Consider the following 24,850-nt stretch of genomic DNA (forward strand, 5'->3'; position numbering starts at 1 on the left):
CAGAGTTTGACAGTGTGGCGAAATTCGCCGACGTCCAGAAGACCCTCGGTCACTGCGGAGGCCAGACCGAGTGAGAGATTTCTCCCCTAATGTGCTATGTGCCCGGGCGAGTGCGTGCCAGGTGGTACATATTTATTTATTTTTCAAGCGAAGCTTGTATACGCTAGCCTGCGCCGGCGATGTAACGCTAAAACTACTGTGGCTCATACCCGCATTGGATATGCGGGTATGAGCCAGGGATATGCGGGTATGAGCCAGGGACAAGAAATAAAGAAAGACAGAAGGAAGGAAAGACAGAAAGAAAGGAATGAAGAAAGAAAGAGCGGGTGCGGGGAAAGCTGCGCCGGCGCTGGATCACGTGACGCGCGCGACCAATCAGGTTCGTTTGGTGTGTCGCGGGGACGGAAAGGGAAGGCAAGGGGGTTGGCGCGCGCTCCGCCTGCTCCGCCCGGCTTCCTTCGCCTCAGATCAGTCTCGGCGCCCGGATGGGAAGGCCGCGCGTGGGGCGTTCCGCCGAGGAGCAGGCTGCGTTTGAGCAACGGCGCCGTGAACTCACTCGGGAAAGGGCTCGTCGCCGACGTGCCGATTCTAGCGTGAGGGCTTCCGAAGCGCTGGCGAAACCCCGAGTAGCGGACCCTGAATTGCGGGAGCGCGATGTTGAGGCCAAACGTCAGCGAAGAGCCGCCTACCCTTAGTTTAGGGCAAACTGAAACGGAATGCTTGCGACAGCGTCGTCATGCCACAAGCTTCGCTTACCCCCATTTCCTCGACAGGAGAAGGGTTCTGATTTTTTTGAAAATTTATAAGTACCCCACAGGCCTCCAGAGAGACATTGAGTGAGGGGAGCACGTGGCATAGTTCTACACTTGATGACAATTCCGGTACAATACATCGGCAAGGTAACAAACAATCACGCAATCTATAAAAAACGTCATGACAAACCGCGGACAAAAAGCACAGCAGCAAAGCAGAAACAAAATGGCACTGGAAAAGGGAAGACTATCGCTACTGGTGCGACTAAATTCTGTTTAAGTGCACAGTTTGCGCCTCCTTAAAAATAAAGTGATGGAATCAAAAACCAACACAACGACGGCAATAGAAAGAGGGCAATGGCACATTACCGGCGCTACAAAAGTTTGTGTGCGCACAAAATACAGTGTTCACAAAAATAATAAAAAGAACATAGCAACAGAATTAGAAACACTGTTAAAGGTAAAAAAATGACGCGTCATCGGAATTTGATATCGGCGCATGGAAAAACGAAGACACAGAAACAGAAAAAAAAAAGACACATAGGCGCCTTGTGCGAAAGTCATTTAGTGTCTGCAGGTGGCGTCGTCCATGATGGAGCCCGTCCACTTGCAGGTACTTGTATGCTCGCTTGCAAGCCTGTTTTTCAGTGACACGTTGACATGATAGGTGCTTACGCACCGTTCACCGGTGACTTCCGGGTTGTGTGCTTGCGTCTAAGTCAACAAAGCGTTACGGATCGAGCAGCTCAAGCGTTTTAACTTTTATGAGTTTTGCTTAGAATATTGGAAGCAACGTTATTAACGCGAAAGCATTGTATGCCACATGAAGCGGAAAATCCGCCGTGCGGCGTTGTCATCCGATGGTACCAAAACCCACGTGAGCAAGTGATGTCACGTTCCCGGCGCTGGACCTGGTGCGGCTCGCACTGCGAAATCCCGCGGTGAACAGCCACGGCGTCGGACCTGACCCACTCCAAAAATTGGATTAAGGTGGATTAAAATGGATTGAGGTGGATCAAAGTGGACTAAGCTGGATTAAGGTGGATTAAGGTTTGTACAAATTAGAGCAAGATGGATTAAAGTGGAGTTTTATTTGAAGGTGGTAACTTAGACGAGTCCTCATGCTTTCGCATTCAAATCTCGTAAGGATACTTAAGTGACTCATTTTTCTAGCATGCTGGTTGATATTAATAAGAATAGTTATGCGATGAGTCATCACCTTTTCTCGCATTCTCTCTCCGCAGTTCGTGGGCTTGGTGATGACGTACTCGCTCATCCTCGTCCAAACTGGCCGCAAGACCGAGACACCCGGATGCCAGCATCATATGGGTCTGGCTAGCAGTGTAGACTCCGCGTGATTCGACGTGTGTGCGTGTTTACCCTCGTTCACAGTTACCGCACTGCGAAAAATATTGATGATGATTTATTGTCATCCCCGTCGAGACGGGGCAGTGACAAATAGTTACCTAGCTTTCTTAATTGAGCTAAGCAAGTAATCTAGAAATAATGTGCAGTCTAGCAATTTGTCAACATTTCCTGAATCTTGCTTTTTTATTCCTTAAAACTTTCTCTCTCTCTCTCTCCATATACATAAATATATATGTATATATACATACATACATACATACATACATACATGCATACATACATACATACATACATACATACATACATACATACATACATACATACATACATACATACATACATACATACATACATACATACATACATACATACATACATACATACATACATACATACATACATACATACATACATAAGGGGTTTCTTGACAGATGAACACGCTGGACCCGACGTAACAGATGCAGGAAAGAGACGACGAACGTGTTGGAAATACAACATATTTACGTAATGTTTTCGGCTGGTGGACCGGCCTTCTTCGGAGTACAGTTACACATGAAGAATTTCATACACCTTGCTATATATATATATATATATATATATATATATATATATATCTGTCTTGTAGGGTTACCTATGCCTGTAGCAGATCCGGTCCTATCTATCGCTCCCCCCCCCCCCCCCCCCACACACACACCAATTTCTAAACAACTCTTGCCTATCTCCACTGCTGACCGGTTCACGCTTTCATCCACTTTAAATCCCGGCGCTTCAGGAAGGTTTCCTACTGGTCTAGTCGTTGGTCTAGTTCGTGCGCCCAGAAGTGCCCCCTGGTGGCGGTGGCTCAGCAGCATATCGCCAAGCTGCTGAATACGACGTCACAGGATCGATTCCCGACAGTAGGGGCCAGGCGTAATGCACAAAGAACAAAATAAATAAATAGGAAAGTAAATAGGCAGGAGAGATTGTGGGGATGATCGTCAATGTCAAGCGATGGCTTGCGGGTAGAGCTGCTGAGATATTAGCGAGTTTTAGATGAGGGGACGCAAGCGGCTAGCGTACGCAAGGACTAAGGGCCACGGTACTGCGCATGCGCAGACGGGTATTGCACATGCGTAGTACCCTGGCCCCTAGTCTCTGCGTCCCCTGATCTCTATTCTGCTGTAAATGGACCTTTCCAGAAATGCGCGCGTGCTGTCAGCGGCCGCCTCAAGGCATTATGGGAAGTCTGAGTGCCGTCCACCACGGCCGCAGGAGGCTCTTCTGTTCGCCTTGCAATGTCTGCAGCGTGCTGTAGCTACAGTCAACTAGAACGTTCTAGTACACCGTGCTATAGCCGCGCGCGGCCCGGTGCTCCCTTCTCCCACAATGCCTTGCGCCTTATACAAGCGGAGGCGCACCCTCAGCTGGTGGTTAGGCTCGCACGGTTTATATAAACCAACTCGCCCAACTGGCAGTTTTGCTTAACCGAGATATTCTGATGGTTATCGGTTAGCCAAGTATGTGGTGTCTAAATCCATGTCCCAGCGACGACTCTCCCTATATAGGCTACAGAAACAGATCTCGAAGGTTATGCTTTTGCTGGCTGCATACCCTGGAAGCGATTCGGGAGCCGGAAATACGTCATAGACGCCATGTTTTAGACCTTACCTATTGGTCAATGCTGTGAGACATGCTCGCGCTGTGGCGTTCGTCCTGCCTTCAGGGTAATGTTTCAATTGTTTCTGCCGGAAGTTTTTGTTGTTGTTTTCGTTAAAGCGGGCCCTGGTACGGAAAAAGTTCACGTTTCGCCTGTACGATATAACGATTGTTTCACCGCAAAATTTATATCAAATTGAGGAGCTTAACTTCCCAAAGTGCACGGTGGGTTATGACCTACTAGGGACGCCGTGCAACGGAGGGCTTCGGAGTAATTTCGACCAAGAAGTAGTGGCGCGCGAATATTCGAAAATTTGGATACTAATCGAATAGTCCCTGCTGTTCGATTCGTATTTGATTCGAAAATTCACTATTCGAAATTGTTCAATGTTGGTTTTTCTTTTTTAGACCAATGGAACCTTGAGGGAGAGAGAGAGATCGATGTAAGTAGGGATCCTGTTATACAAATTATTCTGCTGCGGAAGAACTTCGGTTATTGCATGAATTATTATTATTATTATTATTATTATTATTATTATTATTATTATTAGTATTATTATTATTATTATTAAATAAACATGATTGATTGATTTATTGATTATATGTTACATAATATATGTAATATATACGAATCATCATCAGCCTATTCATGTCCACTGCAGGACGAAGGCCTCTCCCTGTGATCTCCAGTTACCCCTGTCTTGCGCTAGATGAATCCAACTTGCGCCTGCAAATTTCCTAACTTCATCACCCCACCTACTTTTCTGCCGTCCTCGATTGCGCTTCCCTTCTCTTGGTATCCATACGAATATGTTATAATACTATGATAAGAATTCAAACAGTTTTTTTATGTATGCGTGCGCCAGCACTTAGACCTCATGGTTGTTCCTGGGCACGATAAATAAATGATTGATTATACTGTTCGCTTGTTCCATTACTCCACTGCTGAGTTCGAGGTTGTGGGTTCGATGACGGTCGCGGAACGCTCATGTACCTGGTAATCGAGAGTTCAACGGAAGCCCGTCTGGTCGAAATGAAACATGACAACGAAAGACGTACACCGACCAAATAAAGCTTAAAGTTTTATTTGGTCGTTGTACGTCTTTCTTTGGCTCGTGTGCCTTGCACGGATGTGTGTTAAAGAACCCCAGGTGGTCAATAAAATTAATCCGGAGACCGCCACTACGGCGTGCGTCATAATATGACCGTGGTTTTGGCATGTAATTAACTCCGGAATTTAAATAAAATTTCATCGTTTCATTAGTGTCGTTGTGCACGGTGGCACAGGTAAGTAATCGCGTTTGTTAGACATTTAAAAGCTGTTTAATTGTGCGGACGTCCGAGAGTGTCCGATTGCAAACTGCTTCGCGTGCACGTGTCGAATAATATCCGCAAACCTCATGATATACCAACTCCTGGGCTTCACGCGAACTTTATAGTTTACTTTGTTTGGAAATGTAATGAAAGAAAAAAAAAACTGATATTCAATTCGGTATTCGGAGGTCGTATTTATGCGCACTCGATTCAATTATGAAATTTTCCGCTATTCGAATGCCCCTACCACGAGGGTATAGCCTGTCTGGCGAGCCGGTATAGGTAGTTCTGTGCAATGGAATGCCAGCGAACAGAGTATAGGACACCGCGGCAAAAAACCGAGATGAAGACAAGGACGCGAACCCGCTACCTCGCGCTCTACATCGAGTTCGGATTGTTCGAGAACTGTTCAAGAGGTTATCGATAATTCCAGGTAGTGACCATTTGATTCGAAGATTTGATAGAATGGCAGAGTATCTGAGTTGATATTAGATTCTTTTCCCCATATCCCTAAGACCACAATTCCTGCCCGCACGCGACCACGGGCTTAATTTATTAACGCATCGCTGTAGTCGTACGCTTTCATGTTGGTTGCGATGTGTTTTCTGCACCGTAACATAACTTACGCCCTCAGAACTGAATGAGGGCGTAAGTCTGTCGGTAACTCGCGCCCTTACACCCTTGGGTGCAAAAACTGTAAAAGTGTGGGTTATGAAAGGTGAAGACCCTTATTCACCGTTAAGGGTGCAAATTCGTTTACAGTGTGAAGAGAGTAAGTGGGAAGCGTGGTGCGTAAATGGATTTGAAGTTTTATTTGACGTGTACGACTGCAACAATAAAATGTTTTCGTAATTTCTGCGAATCGGCGCATTCTAGCCGTGCACAACGTGATGTATAGCTGGACGTTGGTGGTCAACCACCAACGTCCAGCTATACATCACGTTGTGCACGTGTAATCAGCTTCTGAAGGATGGGGCACTGTTAAAGAGGGATTATTCAACGTCAGAGTGAAGCAATCCGAACAATATACTCATGATATCTCTGAAAGTGTGCTGCGAAAGTTGACGAAAACGCAGTTTTCTTTCCCTTTTTTTTACACGAGGTTGGTAAGATAAAAAAAAAAAAAGATAGATCTATCTTTTTTTTTATCTTACCAAACTCGTGTAAAAAAAAAAGGAAAAAAAAAAAAACTGCGTTTTTGTCAACTTTTGCAGCACACTTTCAGAGATATCATGAGTATATTGTTCGGATTGCTTCACTCTGACGTTGAATAATCCCTCTTTAACAGTGCCCCATCCTTCAGAAGCTGATTAATAGCTTGTCTCTGCAGATCACAATGCCCTATCTCAGCGTAGGGGGTGGAGTTTGAGGTTGCTGTCGGAGAGTAGCCCAGTACGAAATCGATGATTTCTTTGCCGTAATGCATAAACCACGGTGTTTCTTTTAATGTAATTCAGAGGAGGCCTTTTAAGTTGGCGAGAATTGATTGCAAAAGAAGTTGTTCCCAAGGGCCCCTCTTTCTCACGGGTCTATTCTGCATCTTGTTATCTATTTGTGCGACCTGTTTAATGCCATTACATTAGAAACGTAATAAAAGAGGTCGTTGTAATACTGATGATAGCATTTTGAAAAACTCGGACCTAGGCCTAGCATAGTATTTGCCAGAAAGAGGCGGTTGCCAGCTCGAAGAAAGTGCATAAGTTTTGTTGTCATAGTTGCGAAATTGCGTACTTCAGTAAACTTCAAAGTTCAGTGGCACCGTTCTTTATGTCTTTATGTTAGCTCAAAAGTAATCAGATGACACGTGGCCCACAAGCGGCGCTAGCCCTGTCAAACGAGCCCCGAATAAGTTACACAGGTCTTCTCTAAAATTAGGCAAGAACAAGCTGAATTTTTCATCGGCTCATTGTCCGGCCGGCATGTAGTGGTATGCCCTTTAATTGCGGTGTGAATTTTTTGGGCACTTCACAAACTACTTGGACTGCATATCACGCAGTAAGCGATAAACTGCACGCTTCTGTCAGCTGATCGCTTGGTCTGCCGTTTCCAGTCCGGAAAACGCCCCACGTGTCCAACATGCCATTGCTACGCGCTTTGCCGTCCGTCTATAGCCTGTCACGTGTTCAGGACTCGCATCGCAGTGCCATGGCATTTGGGACACGTAGGGTGTCTCTTTTAGGACAGGAAACAGCAGATTGTAGCGTGCGCTTTGGGGTGAACTTTATCCTGGTGAACGTATCGTGGCACGTCGCGCGCACTTACTCGACGGTGACGGCTCTACCCAGACCGGGCACTTCACCTGAGGTGAGTGCGACGCGCTGGACTAGCGGTGTAAAAATTTTGCCAGTTGGTGTTGTTCCGCAGAGTTTCGTGTCAGCCATATTATGCACGTTTCCTTGCGAGGGGAAGCTGCAACTATGAAGACTATCCCGAGGTAATGCCGTAAAGCCCAGACCACACGTACGCTTGCGGACGCGCGCAAGCTCGCGTCTACGCGCCTTGCGGTTGCCGCGCCTATAGCGAGGAATGGCGGTTCGCACCCACTAATACGCGCGACAGTGCGCCTTGCAGCGCGCCCTCAGTGGCGCCACTTGTTGACGCTTTGGCAGACGCCACTTCGTACTCGGTCATCGACAGGTTTCAAAATGCTTCGATATCCATAAACGTAATTGTTATATTTTAGAGCTGTTAGATCAGCACAAAAAGGGAATAAGAAGCACTTTCTTGCATGGTATAAATCTGCTTAACTGAGAGTTGAATTTGCCGCGCCGTCGCTGCGTAGCCAGGCCCGCTGACGCGAGGCAGCCCAAGTACAGCCCAAGCGCGCAATATCAGAGAGGAGCTGATCACCGAGATTTCGCCGCGTTTCGATGCGTACGAGCAGTGCCGCACCGTCTGCGCATGCGTAGGCGCGCAGACGTGGGCGCATGCGTGGGCGTCCGCAAGCGTACGTGTGGTCTGGGCTTTATCTCTAACAAGGGTGCACACCCAAGTGCCCCTTGAGATTGACTCTAGACTCGTACTTATTTGTCCTGCACCGATGCCGATGCACTGCAGCTGGCATTTAAAGCAAAATGAGAGAGCGCCGTTGTGCTGTCGTCTGCTGGTCTTCTGCGTCTGGTCCCGTCTGTTACAAATGCGATAGCACTTACGCGTTTCTTTTTGTGCTGTTTTCGTGCCTGGATCTTGCGACAAAGTGAGAGTACGAGGACCTGTGATCAGCTTACCGCATAAAACTAATTCGCCAAGGATGACACCACCGCCTTTAAGAAGATGAATCCACCTGTCAGACTGTCTCAGACACTTCAACTTGGTTGATTAGTTTTCATTAGCATTGGCAGTCTACAATATTTATCCACCGCGGTAACTCATTTGCTGTGGCGTTGTGCTTCTGAGATCGAGGTCGTGGGTTCGCTTCAGGCCCCGGCGGCGGTCGTATTCTGCTGGAGGCGGTATGCAAAATCGCTCGTGTACTGGTGCATCGGGTACACGGTAAATAACCCTAGGTGTTCAAAAGTAATCTGGAGTCAACTACTACGTCGTGCCTGATCGATAACCAGATCATGGTTATGGCACGCAAAAGCCCAGAATTTGATCTATGCAATCATTGTAACTACGTCGTTTCTTGTTACGCTTCCTGGAGTCGCGAGACGTGAATGTCCCGCTAAATTTAGCGTGCAGAATCCAAGTACGAAACCACCGGACACTGCGCATTGACCCGAGTGCTTGCGTGACGTCATCGGGGACGAGATCTTATGCGGTCACGCTGGACTTGCGAAAATATATGTCGGACGCTTTCAATTTGTGCAGCCAAGATCGCTGAACGAGAAAAATAAAATAAATCCTCACTAGTTATCGTTTTTTTTTTTTGCACCCACTTGACGAACCAGTGTGCGCGCGTTTAAGGCAATGATATAACGAGCGAAGAAGCTCCGTTCGTTGCGCAACGACCTACAGACGTTCAACTTTGACCGTGCAAATGCCTCTCAGGATGAATCAATAAGGCCACGACCGCAAATCTTCAACTGTCAGCTTGAAATGATCCAACGCTAGCCTGTTCTATTTCGACAGTGACCCTTCGCCTTTTCTTTTTTTTCTTGGCTGTCATTCTTTTGACAGCGACCATTGTAGGAATGAGCATCGGCTCGCCGGAGACGGGTCAGTTACTTAACTTGATCGAGCCCCCATGTAAAACACGGTCTCACGCAACCGTCACTTATCAGGACAACGCACCGTAATGTACTGCGGTGGCTATCAATACGGGCATTCGTTTACCGCAGCTGTCGATGCGCGCGCCGTTCTTTTTTTTTTTTGTCATTTTCTACAAAATCGCCTGTTCCTTCTTTAGATGTTTTATTTCTTTCCTACGAGAAATGCCTGGTTCCTCGGTGTCACTGAACCAGTTTCACAGTGAGTCTTCGCTCATCGTCATCCACACGATCTTTGGTTCGTAATCATTGAGGTGTCCAAAACTGTCCTCACGAGAGGTTCTTGCACTCCCTGAAACCTAAACTGTTAAACGTAACAGAATGATTCGTGAGTATCGGCCGGGGTATCCTTGAAAGGGACACATCGGCATATCGGGTTTGTCGCAACGTCATTCTCTAGCCTTTGTTGTTTCTGCGATGCTTCTGAGCTTTCCAAGATTTGCTCATCCACTTGAAATCTGCGACATTTTTTCTCACGTCCTCGAGTAATAGCGAGCAAATGCGCGGAAAGAAAAAGAAAAAAAAAATCGGTCGGGCAGTCTCAGTTGTCGTCTGTTTCGGTCATGCCATCTTCTGCGAAACACGACGCTTTCTTTGATCCGTCTGCTTTCGCATGGCGCTATAGCTTCCGGTGACGTCACCGAGGCGCCGATTGAAAGCGCGACGCCAAGCCGTTAACCTTCATTTTCTTTGTTTATTTATCTTTTTTTCTTCTTTTTTCTCCCGCCGTACATGAATACGGCACGAGGGTCCTCCACTTAACGGCTAGAATTGCCGGGTTGCGTTGCCACTTGTGCGAAACTGGTGATCCCTCTTCGCCTGTCGTTACGACATGGCTTGGCACTGTGGCCGTAACGTTTTTTACAAAAGTTACCAGGGAGAATATGGTGCTATATTGTCTACGGGAGATCGAAATATGACGGTTCTGCTAGCTTGATAATGATGGGTGGCGCGTATATAAGTGGACATTTATTTCAACATAAAAGTTCAGAAGTACATAGGCCTGAATCAAAGTTCTTGTAGCAGAGAGCCTTCGACAAAAGCTAATATGATGACCAATGACACTGCGCTCGCTCAAGTAGATTCCCGCCAAATTGCCAAATTATGTAATGGCGGTACTTTCGACCAATCGGAGACGCCGTAGCAGCCATCTGGACCAATCACAGCTGTCAAGATTGTGAACTCGACAACATGGGGGAATTAGACATTATTCACAATAGCATCTCGAATGAGTGTTAGTGCATGGATTTGTCCGACCTTCCCGTTTGCGGTTTCAGACTTTCCCGTGGTGCTACTTATTGCGCATTATATAAAGTTCATAGGTTTCCAAGCAATCAAATTTTTCAAAGCGCACGAAGGCAATCAGTGTTTGCGCACGCGCATAACCGTTGCGAATGGTTGCGAACACAACGCGATATATTGGTCAAAGTAATAATAAAAAAAATTTGCTAAGCCGCAAAGCCGTTTGAAGCCAAAAGCACGAAGTTTAGGCAAATCCATGTAGCTGTCTTCATCATTTCACTGTTGGCTGGACCGCTGTTCTTGCAGCTCCCATAGACACTAGCGACAGAGTTCCCCCTGGTGATTTTTGTAGGTAACTCTACACAGCCAAAGAAAAACGCAGGCGCCAGCATGCATAGCCTCCGAGACAGCGTGCGCCGCACAATCTCGGAGGCCATGCAGCCAGCAGGGGATTGGCGGGTCGTACAGGGACGTCGCTAAACATCATCCTGGCTTCGAATTGGTAATTTGCAAAACGATATCGCCTCATCTGTACGAAGATGTGCAGTGATTACGCACGCAAGGATATGTACTAATAGGGGGTGTCCAAAACCCGACGTCTATGACGTGATTCCGCCTCCCGAAATTGCTTCCGCCGCATTCAACCAGCAAAAGCATTGCTTTTAAGATCAGCACTTTAAATCCAGAGCGTGCTACCCTATGAGACATGGATTTGGAGACCACCTCTTTCTTACCTTGCTGTGTTTAGGGAAAGGTGTGTGTGCTTACAAATTTAGAAAGACAACGCGTAATAAATAATGCCACAACACCGCCTGAAACCGCGCGCACAAAAAGGTCGGACAAATACCGACGCACTTCCCATAATTCCCCTGCTAGTTTAGCAATCGCAGCGCTCGAGATTGTTCTAGCAATATTCGCGCGTACGAAACTGTGACCCCTCTGTTTCCCTCGGTTATCGCGCAGTTCGCTATCTATCTATCTATCTATCTATCTATCTATCTATCTATCTATCTATCTATCTATCTATCTATCTATCTATCTATCTATCTATCTATCTATCTATCTATCTATCTATCTATCTATCTATCTATCTATCTATCTATCTATCTATCTATCTATCTATCTATCTATCTATCTATCTATCTATCTATCTATCTATCTATCTATCTATCTATCTATCTATCTATCTATCTATCTATCTATCTATCTATCTATCTATCTATCTATCTATCTATCTATCTATCTATCTATCTATCTATCTATCTATCTATCTATCTATCTATCTATCTATCTATCTATCTATCTATCTATCTATCTATCTATCTATCTATCTATCTATCTATCTATCTATCTATCTATCTATCTATCTATCTATCTATCTATCTATCTATCTATCTATCTATCTATCTATCTATCTATCTATCTATCTATCTATCTATCTATCTATCTATCTATCTATCTATCTATCTATCTATCTATCTAAATTTTTCAGGACGTTGCGAGTTCCGTGTATGTTTGCCAAAACTTAAGTGATCGTCTGTTTGCTTTGTCACACTAGCTTTCGAAATATTTCGAGTGTTCTCAGACGTCATTTTGCCCCGACTAGCCGTCTGTTATGCACACGCATGTCGTAGCAGAACTGCGTCCCTCTCGCCTAACGAGTTTAGCGAGAGCCTTCGGTGAAACCTTCAAGGGACGGCTCCGATTTCAGCAGGGAATGCATTAAGGGCGATAAATCATGTACTGAGGCGTTATATTTAGGCGATGGAAACAACGTTCGTTGTTGGACAAACGTCCGAAATGGTGAAAACGAGAAGCGAGCGTTGAAAGGAATCGCTGCTGACTGAACGCACAGGAGAAGCGAAAAAAAAAAAAGCTGCACAAAGAACAAAGAAAAAAAAAAACAACACTTCGAAAACAGAGCAATGAAAAAAAAAAGAAAAAAAAAGAGAAAAGGAAAACACAACACAATAGAAAACTCAATAAGCAGTACGAGCGCTAGAAACATAACTTGATTTCGATAGGTTCCAGATCGTGCGAAAATATAGGTAGTAGGACGCTCGGGAAATATTTGAAGCCTTTTTATACACAAAAAATGATGGAAATAATAAATAAACAGGAAACGCGTGTGTGTCTGCACGTCGTAAATGCTTCTGCACAGAAAGGAGATATGATGTCTATCGCGATAGTTCTGCTATGTGTTCACATTCTCCATTTCCCCCTTTATTTTCTGCTTCCTTTGTTGTTTTCTGCGGATGCGTAAAGTTCAAAGCCAGAAGCAATGAACAAACACGTTTGCTAATGAACGCAGTGTGTGCGCCGTTCTCTGTGTGCTTCGCCTAAGCTCTGGCCCTCCGAAATTCGAACTATAATTTTAGATAGCGAGATATAAACGCATTCATGTCTAATATGAACAGCGCACTGAAAACGAAGATTAATGCAGGCGTAGACACCACACAGGAGCTGACTATCAACTGAAAAGTTTATCGAGGACACAAGTTTATACACGCTTCATTCAAGGCACCGAAAGACCATGACAATGGGTCGTTGTTAGATCAGTTAAATATATATACGAGAAAGAAAGACGAAGTGAGTTAGAGGAACAACGAAAGCAGAGCGGGGCTCGACTAGCACCGATTTGCGTAATCTAAAATAGAAAACTCTTGTTCCAGAAGCTTCTTTTTCTTCATTTTTTTGGGAAAAAAATTGGCGTAGCTTGCACTGCAGGCGGAATGCTAAAGAGACAGCGGAGCTGATAGGCACCTAGCTAGTCCTGAAGAAGTAGGAAGAAAAAGAAGAAAGGAAAGGCAGGGAGGCCAGACGCACGTCCGGTTTGCTACCCTACACGGGGGAAGGGGATTAAAGGGATCAAAAGAAAGGAGAGAGAGGGAAGAAAGTACTCTCAGTATGAACACGTGCGGTTGTCCAACACTTCACAATCGGTCACTGAGGCCAGTCAGCTAGTCCTGGCTTTTGGGCTAGGCTGAGCACTTGCCAAGTCATCCCCAGCATTTTCCGGAATTTATTGATTATTGATCGATTATCGACTGAGCTATTGATTGGCTCTCGATTGGCTATCGCAAGGTATTGGCCACGTATTAGGGCTAGGCTAAAGCACTACCAAGTCATCCACATCATTTTCCGGAATTTATTGATTATTGATGCATTATCGATTAGCTATTGGCTATCGATGACTGACTAAGCTTTACCGGCCGTGGTTGCGCAGTGGCTATGGTGTTGGGCTGCTGAGCACGAGGTCGCGGGATCGAATCCCGGCCACGGCGGCCGCATTTCGATTGGGCGATATGCGAAAACACCCGTGTACTTAGATTTAAGTGCACGTTAAAGAACCCCAGGTGGTCCAAATTTCTGGAGTCCCCCACTACGGCGTGCCTCATAATCAGATCGTGGTTTTGGCACGTAAAACCCCATAATTTATTTTTTTTCTCATTTTTGACTGCCTAAGCTTAAGTAGTCCCAACCATGCATTGCTAGACTTAGCCTGGCTAAACTTCGCTAGTTCACAGGGGTATGTGCCATTGCGCTTGGACCCTTTCTGCTGATCCACCAGGATCGGCCCACATTTTTTCCGACGCATGACAGGCTTACGGCTGGCTTAAACAGCTCCGATATTAAATAGAAACATGTTATGAAAGGGAAGAATCGACATCCACCCGCTTTGTAGGCCGAAGCTACAAAGAAAACCCATACGGCTTTTCAGAAGGAAAGCTCTGAAGGTGAAGAAAAATACACCTGCATAAGGCGTACGAGGTCCCAGACTGCAAAATCCTTTTCACGCTTTCTCCGTGCGAGTCTATAGAGTGTCACAAGGCGTACCTTGTCGAGCGAAAAAAAAAAAAATTGCCTCGAGTGGCCAGTCGCACGGTAATGTTGCGTCATTCGCCGCCTTCTTTCACGATCGGAATACTTTTATGTAGCACTGCATTGAGCAAAAGTAAGCTGTATCGGTGGTTTTTCATGTTGCTCTACAATTTTCTCATTCACACTTTTAATCTAATTATGATACTTGAGAAGTTGATTAATTAATTAATTAGGACAAATTATGCAAGTGGACGGAATGAAAAAAAAATAATCTGAGTATCTCCGAGCGATGAAACAACATTACTTTGGTTCTGACTAGCTACGTGGCCTTTGCATACTTTTCAATCTTGGTGCATGATAGTTGGGACAACCTGTATACAGAGTGTGTAATGGCGAAGCGTCAGTTTTTTTTTTTTTTGTCGTGAGTGGTTGGCTCGTGTCACTGGGGCTCACGTAACATAAAGTTTGCCGCTTCGCAGTGCGTCTTAGGCACTCAGCCAGTGGCACCGTCTTCGGCGACGAGAGGAGTACGTGCCATATAAGCACGTTCTAAGTATGCGCCGCCCAATCATGAAGAACTTCAGTATAACGTGCAATTGAATATTTAACACTAAACGAATTCGTGGTATCACTAAATGTTATTATTATTGGTGCGCGCCGCCCCTAAAGCGACATCTCAGTCCCCCACATGCCTCTCGCGCAATTCACGCATGCACTCAACGGTCGGGCAAACGCGAGAAAGGAGGTCTCGGGCAATTTTGTGCCCTGAAACATACTTCTAACACATGATTAGAATTTGACCATCGAGGATGTCGCGTTTAAGTCAATTCTTTAACAGTTAGTTAATTTTTATCGAATTATAACAAGCTTCAGATAAGAAAATACTTATATTGGCTCAAGAAAACAGTCAACAATACTCCGCTTGTTGTATCCGGGTACACGATCTTGTTTCTTTTTGGCGAGAAAACATCAAATGGTACATTGAGTGAAAGTGCCGGCGTCGGTAGTCTGTAGCGGCGAAATGGCACGTAAATTCCCATTGGCTGCGACGCGACGTCACGAGCGCGCCCCGACGGAGCAGAGTGGGGAAAGGGGGCGCCTGCTGCCTCTTTAGCACGCCAGGTTATGCGTGAGGGGAGAGGGCATCGCTGCGACCCCACGTCACCCTCGCTCTCGCCCTCGGCACGAGTGCTCCTCGACGGAGCAGAGCCTGCACAGCGCGCGAAAGGGAGCACCTGCTGTACCTTAGCGCACCAGGTGTCGCGGGAGGGGAGAGGGCATCGTCGCGTCGGTGGGTTGCGGCTGTAGCGCTATGGTACATTATTTTGTCTCTTTTTATGTGTAACTTCCTCATGTTTTTAACGCGATAGCGTTTAGGGCCCCGTGTCGTAGAAAATCCTGCGTCGGCAACCGGCGTGTGATCGCGGGTGGCGGAGAAAATCATCCAACAACCACATCGACCGCGCAGACCCTCCACCTGGTGCAAGGTTTTGGTGAACAAAAATTGAATTTCTCACAGTGAAATGCGTCAGAAAAATGGTGAAGTACGACTTTACCATTCGGCGTCGGATTCGCCGTCGGATTGCTTACCAATCGGCGTTGGATTGTAATTTGAATGTACGAGAAAACCTAATTCTGCTACGTGGAAACTCAAACATTTCTACCAGACCTGCGCGGGTCGGGGCATAGCAAACAATTAATAAAATAATAAAAAAGGTGCTAGGGCCTTCCCGTTTTAGTATAAGACCACTTATATTGCCCCTGGAAAAGCGTCTTTCCAGCAATGCATTTCAGTTTAAAAGTGAAGCCGACTTTAAGAAAATCGGTGTAAGCTTGGTCTTTGTAAGCTGGCTTTCCCACGTTCAGTGTTGCAGTGAATGAAGCCTACTTGCCGTATGCGAACGATGCGATGCGTACGGGTCCCGATAACGCTATCGCGTTCTCCTCTTAAAGGCAAAGCTTAAGCGTCCTCCAACTTTTTATATGCCACTTCTGTAAGTAAAGCATTAGGTTGTTAGTCAGCCTTCTGTCCTGCGCCTCTTTTCTTTGTCCTGTGTCGCGCTGCTCGAAATGCTGCTATTTGATAAAACTCTATTATCGCTCAGCGTATTAATGAGCAGGTGGCCTCAATCAAGGCCACCGCTGCCATCTTGATCTTTCTTTCCTCTTTGCTTGACTTTTACTATCTTCAACTGTTTCTATCTCCTCCTTTCTAAGAAGTAGGATAAAAGGATAGAAATCACTGGTGGTGTCGCCTCGTTCGGAAGTGTACATGGAAACTGCAGTCGCTCACTGAGGTCTGCTACACTACAGTCACTCACTACATTCTCCCACTACAGCCTCTCACTACAGCCTCTCACCACAGTCACTCACTACATTAAGTCACAACACTCACTAACTACAGTCACTCACTACATTCTCCCACTACAACCTCTCACTACAGCCTCTCACCACGGTCACTCACTACATTAAGTCACAACACTCACTAACTACAGTCACTCACTACATTAAATCACAACATTCACTCACTACAGTCACTCACTACATTAAATCACTGTAATCACTCACTGCACCAGCGCGTGTGTCACCTTCTGAGCTTGTGACGCATGTGACTACGGTCCTAGGACCTTTTGTAACCGCGAATGACCTTCAGACGGTTTGTTCTCTAGCGTGGTACGTCATATGTAGCTACACATTGAAGAAATCCAGGTGGTCGAAATTAATAACGATCAACCCTCGACAGAGTCCCTTAGAGTCCGCGTGTATGTTTGGGTTGCGACACCTAATTATTTGATTGCACTTTGACCCACTGCTTAGCGACGTTCGTTGACACCTGCGTAGCATGTACGAGGTCCTGGACTGCGAAATCCTTTTCTCGTTTCTCCGTGGCAGTCTATAGACTGTCACAAGGCGTACGTGGTCGAGCGATGTAAAGAAAAATTATGGGCTGAACGTTGGGCAAGCGAGATAAAGATGGTGCTTCCGACTACAGATGAAACGTGGGTGGATATGCCAGATAAGATCAAGAGGAAAATGCAGAGTTGAGCAGGCCGCGAATTGCGTAGAATGATAACACGCAGTCTACCAGAGACACTGAATGGTGTTACTAGTAGCAAAGTACTGTCGAGGAGATGGCAAATGACTAGGTGGTGTTCAGAAATTTTCGAGCATGGGGTGAGTTCGGTTGACACTAGGCAAGGGAGTTTTAGAGATCATTGGGATAAATCTTTGTCGTGCACGGGATTGTTGATACGCTTACGATGACGATGAAGAAAATATTTCCCCGTTGACATGGTAACATTCTATGTTACACGCATACGTAAAATATTTGAGATATCTAAGCGGTCGCCTGTGAAATACAGAGAATCACAGAAGCGCGTTTCTCCTTACAAAGCGTATGACTTGGGAGAAGCCAGATTTGCAGGTAGCTGAGAAATCTGGTGAGATGAACGTTCGGAAACGCGTCGACGTTCGCGTGTACGCGGCCAGTTTTTGAACGAATCTTTCATTGCCTACACGTTTGTAATGTACGGAACGAATGTCGGAGTGAGACAATTTCAGCGTTTGAGACGTCTTTGAACTGCGCATCGGAGACGTTCTCGGCGCATTGCACGCTACTGTGCTGTCTCTATAAAAGTGTCGCAGCACACGTCGCGCCTTTTGTAGCGAAAAGACAACGGGGAAATTGCGCCTTGCGAAAACGCGGCGTCGATTTTTCTTTGTGCGTGTGTGTGTGTTCCAGACGTGGTCGCCCGCCCACGGGATTTCATATTCGCGGGGTCTCGTCAAACCATTTTCGACGCTGTGGCTTGCCACAAGAAAGTTCACAGAAAATAAACGTGCCGAGAAAGAGAGAAAGAAGGAAAGAAAGAAAGAAAAAGAAAGAAAGGAAGAAAAAAAAGAAAGAAACTGTATTGCCAGTGCTCGGTTCTTATAACGCGTTATTCGGATGCGAAACTTGCAAAGGACAGCTTATTATAAGCGTTCTCGCAATAAAATAAAATCACGTTCTGTCTGCCTACGCGTGTGAAAATTGCGTTTTCAATCCGTGCCCGCTGAAAGAACTGCAGCAACGAACAAACTCCCACATCATGCTGATGTGCGCTGTGATTTACTAGATTGATGCTGTGATGATAATGAGGATAGTGCCGATGACATTATACCGCGAGCGAATATGCTGATGAATAAACTACATTCAAAGCTCGATATAACAAACGCCACTAGAAGAAAATATTGCGTACAACGGAATAAATTTTGAATTTGGCTGCGCACTTTGGCCTAACGGATAGGCCATGGTGTAATGGGTAGAGCATTGGGCTGCTCTGCTGATAGAACCGCGTTATAAAGCAACTGTTGGATCAAAATGGGTCACGTGACACTTGGTGTGTACCGCTGCCTAATGAACGTACATCTTTCACGCCGACTTGGGCCTCTCGGTATGTGCCACGAGGCATGTGCGGCTCTTCAATGACAAGAAATAACTTAATATTTCTCCGGTGGCTGGATAGAAGTGAACCCGCGTCATATATATTCAAACCATCTCTCCTGAATATACACACGCGCGCCACGCACGCACTTCGCGGCGGCACCGATAGATAGCGTAACATGTCCAGAGGGAAGAGCGACGGAGGAGCCCCGGATGCATACACGCCTCTTACATGACGCGTTGCGGCTGTGGCAGTACGGCGTGTTTGCTTACACAGCTTCAGTGCTAATCGCATTAACGTCGACAATAATCGTGAGATGTGTGGTGCCGGGCGTTTTTCTACTAGAAAACTGACCATTGGCAAAAAGGCTAGAAATATGATATAAACCGCAAAACGAGGGAAGGAGGCTAAGAATGCTAAGTGCGATAAGAAAGAAACTCACCCACTCGATCGTAGAAAGAAAGTGCGACGCTGTTCCAGAATCGACCTGCAGCGAGAGAGCCTTTCTGGTTGCGTGTGCGGAGCCTCAGCAAAGAAGTGGGTGTACCACTCATCGAACATCCGTCTCGTGCAGCAAAGTCGTCACCGCCGTGGCAGTGGCAGCTCATAGAATGTGAGCCATCGTTTGTTGAGGTCACTAAGCACGCCCCAGATGCACACACTAAGATGCACTTTCTAGAACTTCAGGCGAAATGCTCATGCCCGGAGTACTACACTGACGCATCAAGATCACGTGCCGGTGTGTCTTATGCAGCACTGTGCCCATCTTTCTCCGAATACGATGTTCTGCAAATTGAAACGAGCATCTTTACGGCTGAGGCATACGCAGTACGGTCGGCTATTAAACGTATTAAGAAAACAAAGGTGCAAAAAGGCATTGTATATAGACTGACTCTTTAAGTGCCGTCAGAAGCTTAAGTTTGTTTCATAAAAGTAAAAATCCGGTACTAAATGACCTTTGTTCACTCCTGTGTGCAACATACATGTATAATCAACATATGTCACAATGTGCTGGGTCCCTGGACACAGAGGCATCGAAGGCAATATGCTCGCTGACGAAACCTACACATCAATAGCAACATAATACACTAACTCCTCTATAGCTGTCCCTCACATAGACTTAAAACCTTTCCTGCGAAAAAAGCCTTAGGAACTATTGGCAACGCTCATGAGACAACGTAACATCTAATAAGTCGCATGTTATTAAACCGCAGGTAGGAAACTGGCCACCCATATAAACAATACGGCGAACCGAAGTCATCAGCTGTCGACTTAGAAAAGGCCACACGTACGGCACACACTCGTACCGGTTGACTGGTGACGAGTCGCCTATCTGTGGTAAACGTGGCTCGATGTTAACTGTCCTTCACGTGTTGCTGGAATGTCGTGAGAATTAGAGGCTCATAAAAAAAAAAAACACTTTCATTTACCATACCGTCAACAAGTACCACTACATCCAGCAATGTTCTTAGGTAATAACCGACTATTTGAAAGTAAATCAGTCTCAGCTTTTATAAACGATGTTGGTGTGCTACATGTTATACACCCAATAGATTCCATAACACATCCTTTCGCTGGAGGCTGCTGCTGCTACGATAATACGTTTTTGTAGAGCACGTGCTTCTAGGCCCTTGTGTTCAAGGGTCCTTCTGAAGAATTAATGCTACTGACACCCACATCTTTTGTACATCATCCCCTCATTGCATATATTTTATGACCATAGCACGTCTCATACCTCACACGTCCTTTCATAGTTTTAATGCATATATACGCACTTCACATGTATTTAGGCCTGGCACTCTTTGACCAAAGATGCCCTTGCGGCATTAAAACCCATCAATCATCATGTGTTTAGGCCTCTATACAGCCGTGTTACATCTACCCTTCAAAATTCACAGTTCGTGCACCATCCAACGTCCAACAATAACATCCAACAATCATCATTCGTACTTCTTGCGCATAGCCCACGGAGTCACGGAATTTTCCGCCCTCACGAATACATCTTGCTCCAATGGGTATACTTCAGCCTTCGCAACATCTCCATTTCTGGTGCACTCAAGATTTCACGGTTACTTTTTTTTATCTCGAAGCCTTTTTGGGCAAGGTTCTTCTCAGGCACTACTAAAGCGCTTTAGCTTTCTATGCACCGCGTAAGACTGGATATCCTCAGTTCCTGCTCGGAATAAGCCGTGCTCTCAAGAGTGCACCCGGCATCAAAGAATGCCGAATCCGTTCCCTCGGGCCGATTCTTGGCTTGGGAGAAAACAGCTTTCCGAGTGACTACTTTGCGCCGCGCGCTTATGGGTTATTTTTTTTTCTTATCCCGTTACCTATAGTACGCGATCGCAGTTACTCTATCCTGGAATACTAACCTGGCAGGCGCTTAGCAACAGCCGACTCTCGGAGGCTTACCGCTTCATATCTCTTTCATTACGACAACGTTCTGCAATTATTGACCCATGTTATTTGCACAAAATGACACAAAAAGAAGACAGACATTTGCGGTGTCCGTGTATGCCTTTTTTGTCTCATCTTATTGCGTGCTGGTTACATGAATACAAAACTCGGCAATCTTATGGCTTGTCTGACAGCATTACTTAAGGTTTTGCAAATAACTAAGGATTCTCTTGTAGTTAGGTGCCAAGCGGTTTGGTCGTCACTACGTTTTTGTTGTGGAAGATATGAGTCTCCATGACCGTACGAGCCGATCTGAGATCATTTGGCCATAATTGATTGATTGATTGATTTACTGATCTATAGGATTCAACGTCCCAAGGCAATACAACAGCTGCTAGAGACACCACATTAGATAGCAGCAGAATCGGCCATCTTATGGAAACGACAGCATAGCTAAACCAGCAAGATACAAGACTTTAAAGCACGGACTAAAGAGAATTATAAAATTCAAGCAGATTGGTAGATGAAACTTGTCATGTACCGAACGGTGTACTCTTAAGTTCACCAGAGACTAAGCATAACTTATGTACAAGGCGCATTCAATGCGTGAAGTGCCGAATCGGTAACTTAAGTCATGTGCTAAGATAATGTTCCGAATGGGAATGTGGGCCGGAACGCACGCAATAACGGAGGACTCACGCATATCGTGCAATCCTGACTCACGATCAGCGAATATCCGGTATACCTAGCGCTTATCTGGCGGTTACACACACAAACACACACACACGCACACACACACGCCCCCCGCCCCATCCCCCGCTTCCTTCCCTGCTCATCCGGGCCGCGGCGGCCGCATTTTGATGGGGGCGAAATGTAAAAGCGCCCCGTGTCCCGTTCATCGGGGCACGTTAAAGATCCCTTGGTGGTCAAAAGTAATCCGGAATGCCCCCCTACGGCGTGCCTCACAATCAAATCGTGGTTTTGCCACGTAAAACCCCCGAATTCAATTCAACCCCCCCCTCCCCCCCGCCCCAAACACACACATACGCGCGCGCACTGTACGACGCATATGCTTACGTTCTAAAGAAGGAAGACTTGCACCTTGAGGAACCTAAAGTTGAGTAACGTGACTCTTTCTCCTTCCATCAAAACTCACTATATATATAGCATCGCGCTTCGCTATAGCATCGCGCTCGGAGCGAGTAACCCGTAGTTTGCACGTGTCGCAAGCCGCCACTCCGCAGCAAACGATCGAAACCTTCGCCCCGACGACGAACTGTTCGGCGATGAACATTCCCTCCATACAGTCGAGTTACACAATTCCCGCGCAGAGCACTCAACTTTACGCACCCACAGTACGGAAGAATCTACGAACAACGAAACGCACGTTTTAGCTCGCGTCCGCGCGGGCGGGAATGCCTTTATTTATTCAAGAAAAGTGGCGTATACGGCGTAAGTGAAAAAGAGATAGATGCGTGCGAGGTGGGATTGGTGATCGGAGGAGTGCGTCGTCTGCATCACTCCGCGCGGGATCTTATTTCCTTTTTTTTTTTACCCTCCGCGCCAGCAACAAGCAGCAGAAGCAACGACAACAGTCGGCTCCGCAACTACCACTACACCCGCATAAACAAGCCGTAAACTTTTGAGCTCTCCTCTGCTGGCTTCTTTATCGCGTTTCGACATCAGCGACCCCTTTCGGGAGCAGAACCCGTACCCGAAGAGAGCGAGCGTTGCTATCCCGTTCGTTGGCATTACAGATTCCGTGCAGCAAGCAGAGAGGCGCGCGCAAGCAATGGCCGTGACATCCATTGACGTTGCGGCTGCGAAAGACGGTTGGTGTAACTGGTAGTCGTGCACTGAGGTATCACATTTAGTGACATTAATATCATTATCATTAGTGACACGTAAGAGAGCGGTTTCGGGTACCAAGCGCTACTGCGTAGTGGTAGTGCGTAGTGCCCCATTGGAAAAACCAGTGTGCCCTGTAGCGTAATCCCTGTTTGTTGCTATATTAATCATACAGGAACAAATGGGATTATGGTACAGGGCATGTAGGATTTTCTGATAGTGTGTCACTTAGAGCCTCACTGTTACTTTAATGGTACTACTACGTGCCGCTTGCAGTGGTAGCACTACGTACGATATACATTGTAACCCGTAATCTACACTTGCACTGTGCGGTGCCTAATACCACTACTACGGGCCGCTGTACCACCACTAGTGTAGTGCACCGATGCCTAGTGGTACGTAATACTTTTACGTGGTGGTACGCTAATATGTAACACTGTTATGCAATGGTACAGTGCTACGTATCCCTACTACGTGCGGACTAGTACGTACGACTACTATATGTAGTAGCACGTAGTTGTTTGGTGATTGCTGTTGCAGGTACCACTACTATCCCCGCACGCTGCTGTGCAATGGTACCCCAATGTGCCACCAATGTGTAGTTATGCGTAGTGGTAGTACCGGCAACCGAACTGCTGCTGCCACGTACCTGTGCTCTGTGGTGTTGCTTGGTATAGCGATCAGTATTCACAAAGGTTTCATCCGTTAAGAACTGTTTGCTATTGGCCGACCGCCTTCACAAATGATACGTTCGCCGTTACGATTGGACGGCTTCTTTTCTTACGAACAGCCCTAGCGCATGAACTGCTTGGCCTACACTGAGCCATAACAGCCCCCTCTCTGTAATGACTCTCAGTAGAGGATTGTCAGCGTGGCAGTGTTAGTAAATAAATAAACCTGTGTACCATAGCCGACTAACAGAAGCTTATTCAGTTCATGAAAGAGAGAGAGAAAAAAAAAGACCTCTATCTGACAATAGCAAGAAACTATAAAGAAAGCCCCGACGGGTTTATCAGATTGGCGTCGCAGGAGTAGAAGAACTCGTCCTGGTCTGGAGATCGAACTCGGAATCAACGCCTTTCTGGTGCGATTGCTCTAGGACCTGCGCTATCGCGAAAGTTTTCTTCCGAGAGACCCGCGTGGGTTTCTTTTGTAGCCACGTGCTACTGTCAGGTGGACGCCAATTTTTAACAGCGGAGCTGTTCTTAGTCGAGCCTTCGCCGTCTGTCCGGTGTCACGCAGGTCACGTGACCAGGAGAGAATGGGAGCCGTGCCGGAAAGGGTAGGTCACGTGACCGGCAGAGGAGGAGAGGCGCGCTGGGCGGAGGAGGAGGCGACCAATGAGAGGCCGCGCTGGGCACGAGGAGGAGAGGCAATAAGAGAAGGTGTTTCTGTGCGGCACACCCTTTGGGATAACGCGCAGAGCTGCTGCCGGCGCCGTCCGCGTTTCCCCGCGTTCGCACCGAACGCGCGCGGTGTCTGTGACGGCAGCCGATGCCTCTGGCGGCGGCTCGGGAGGTTTCGACCAGAGAACTGGACACTCGTCGAACAGCGTCGGAAGTCGCTGCCTCTTCTCGCCTCGCAACGTTTCAATATAACTTCCTGTTGTAGATCTGTGTTTACTTGTGTTTACGCAATTGCAACACGTGCCCACGTAATTACGTGGGCACGTGTGTTAACACAATTACAAGTGTTAACACTCGGTTTAACTATAACACAGCTTCGCTGTGCGACCATCTTCACGGAGTGGAAGGGGCGGTGATTTATTTTTAAATGCGTAATCATTTCTATGTCGACTCACTGAGGAAAACCTTCGCTGACGCGTGACGCTTTCACT

The 24,850-nt window shown here is 46.5% G+C and overlaps 1 protein-coding gene across 3 annotated transcripts in view; it reads left to right on the forward strand.

Moving 5' to 3' along the window:
* The window catches only part of LOC119463399 (myosin-6-like), a 78,408-nt gene extending 53,762 nt beyond the window's left edge, over positions 1-24,646 (forward strand). For 2 of the 3 annotated variants that reach the window (XM_049655543.1, XM_037724246.2), the window contains exon 24: positions 1,997-2,320. In XM_049655543.1, the coding sequence (XP_049511500.1) occupies positions 1,997-2,110 (114 nt within the window). In that variant the 3' untranslated portion in view covers positions 2,111-2,320. Of the gene's footprint in view, positions 1-1,996; positions 2,321-24,255 lie in introns of those variants that run through there. The other variant, XM_037724245.2, reaches the window with a different exon arrangement.
* Positions 24,647-24,850: the final 204 nt, after the last annotated feature.

The sequence above is a fragment of the Dermacentor silvarum genome, chromosome 9 (assembly GCF_013339745.2).
Source record: "Dermacentor silvarum isolate Dsil-2018 chromosome 9, BIME_Dsil_1.4, whole genome shotgun sequence".
Classification (NCBI taxonomy): domain Eukaryota; kingdom Metazoa; phylum Arthropoda; class Arachnida; order Ixodida; family Ixodidae; genus Dermacentor; species Dermacentor silvarum.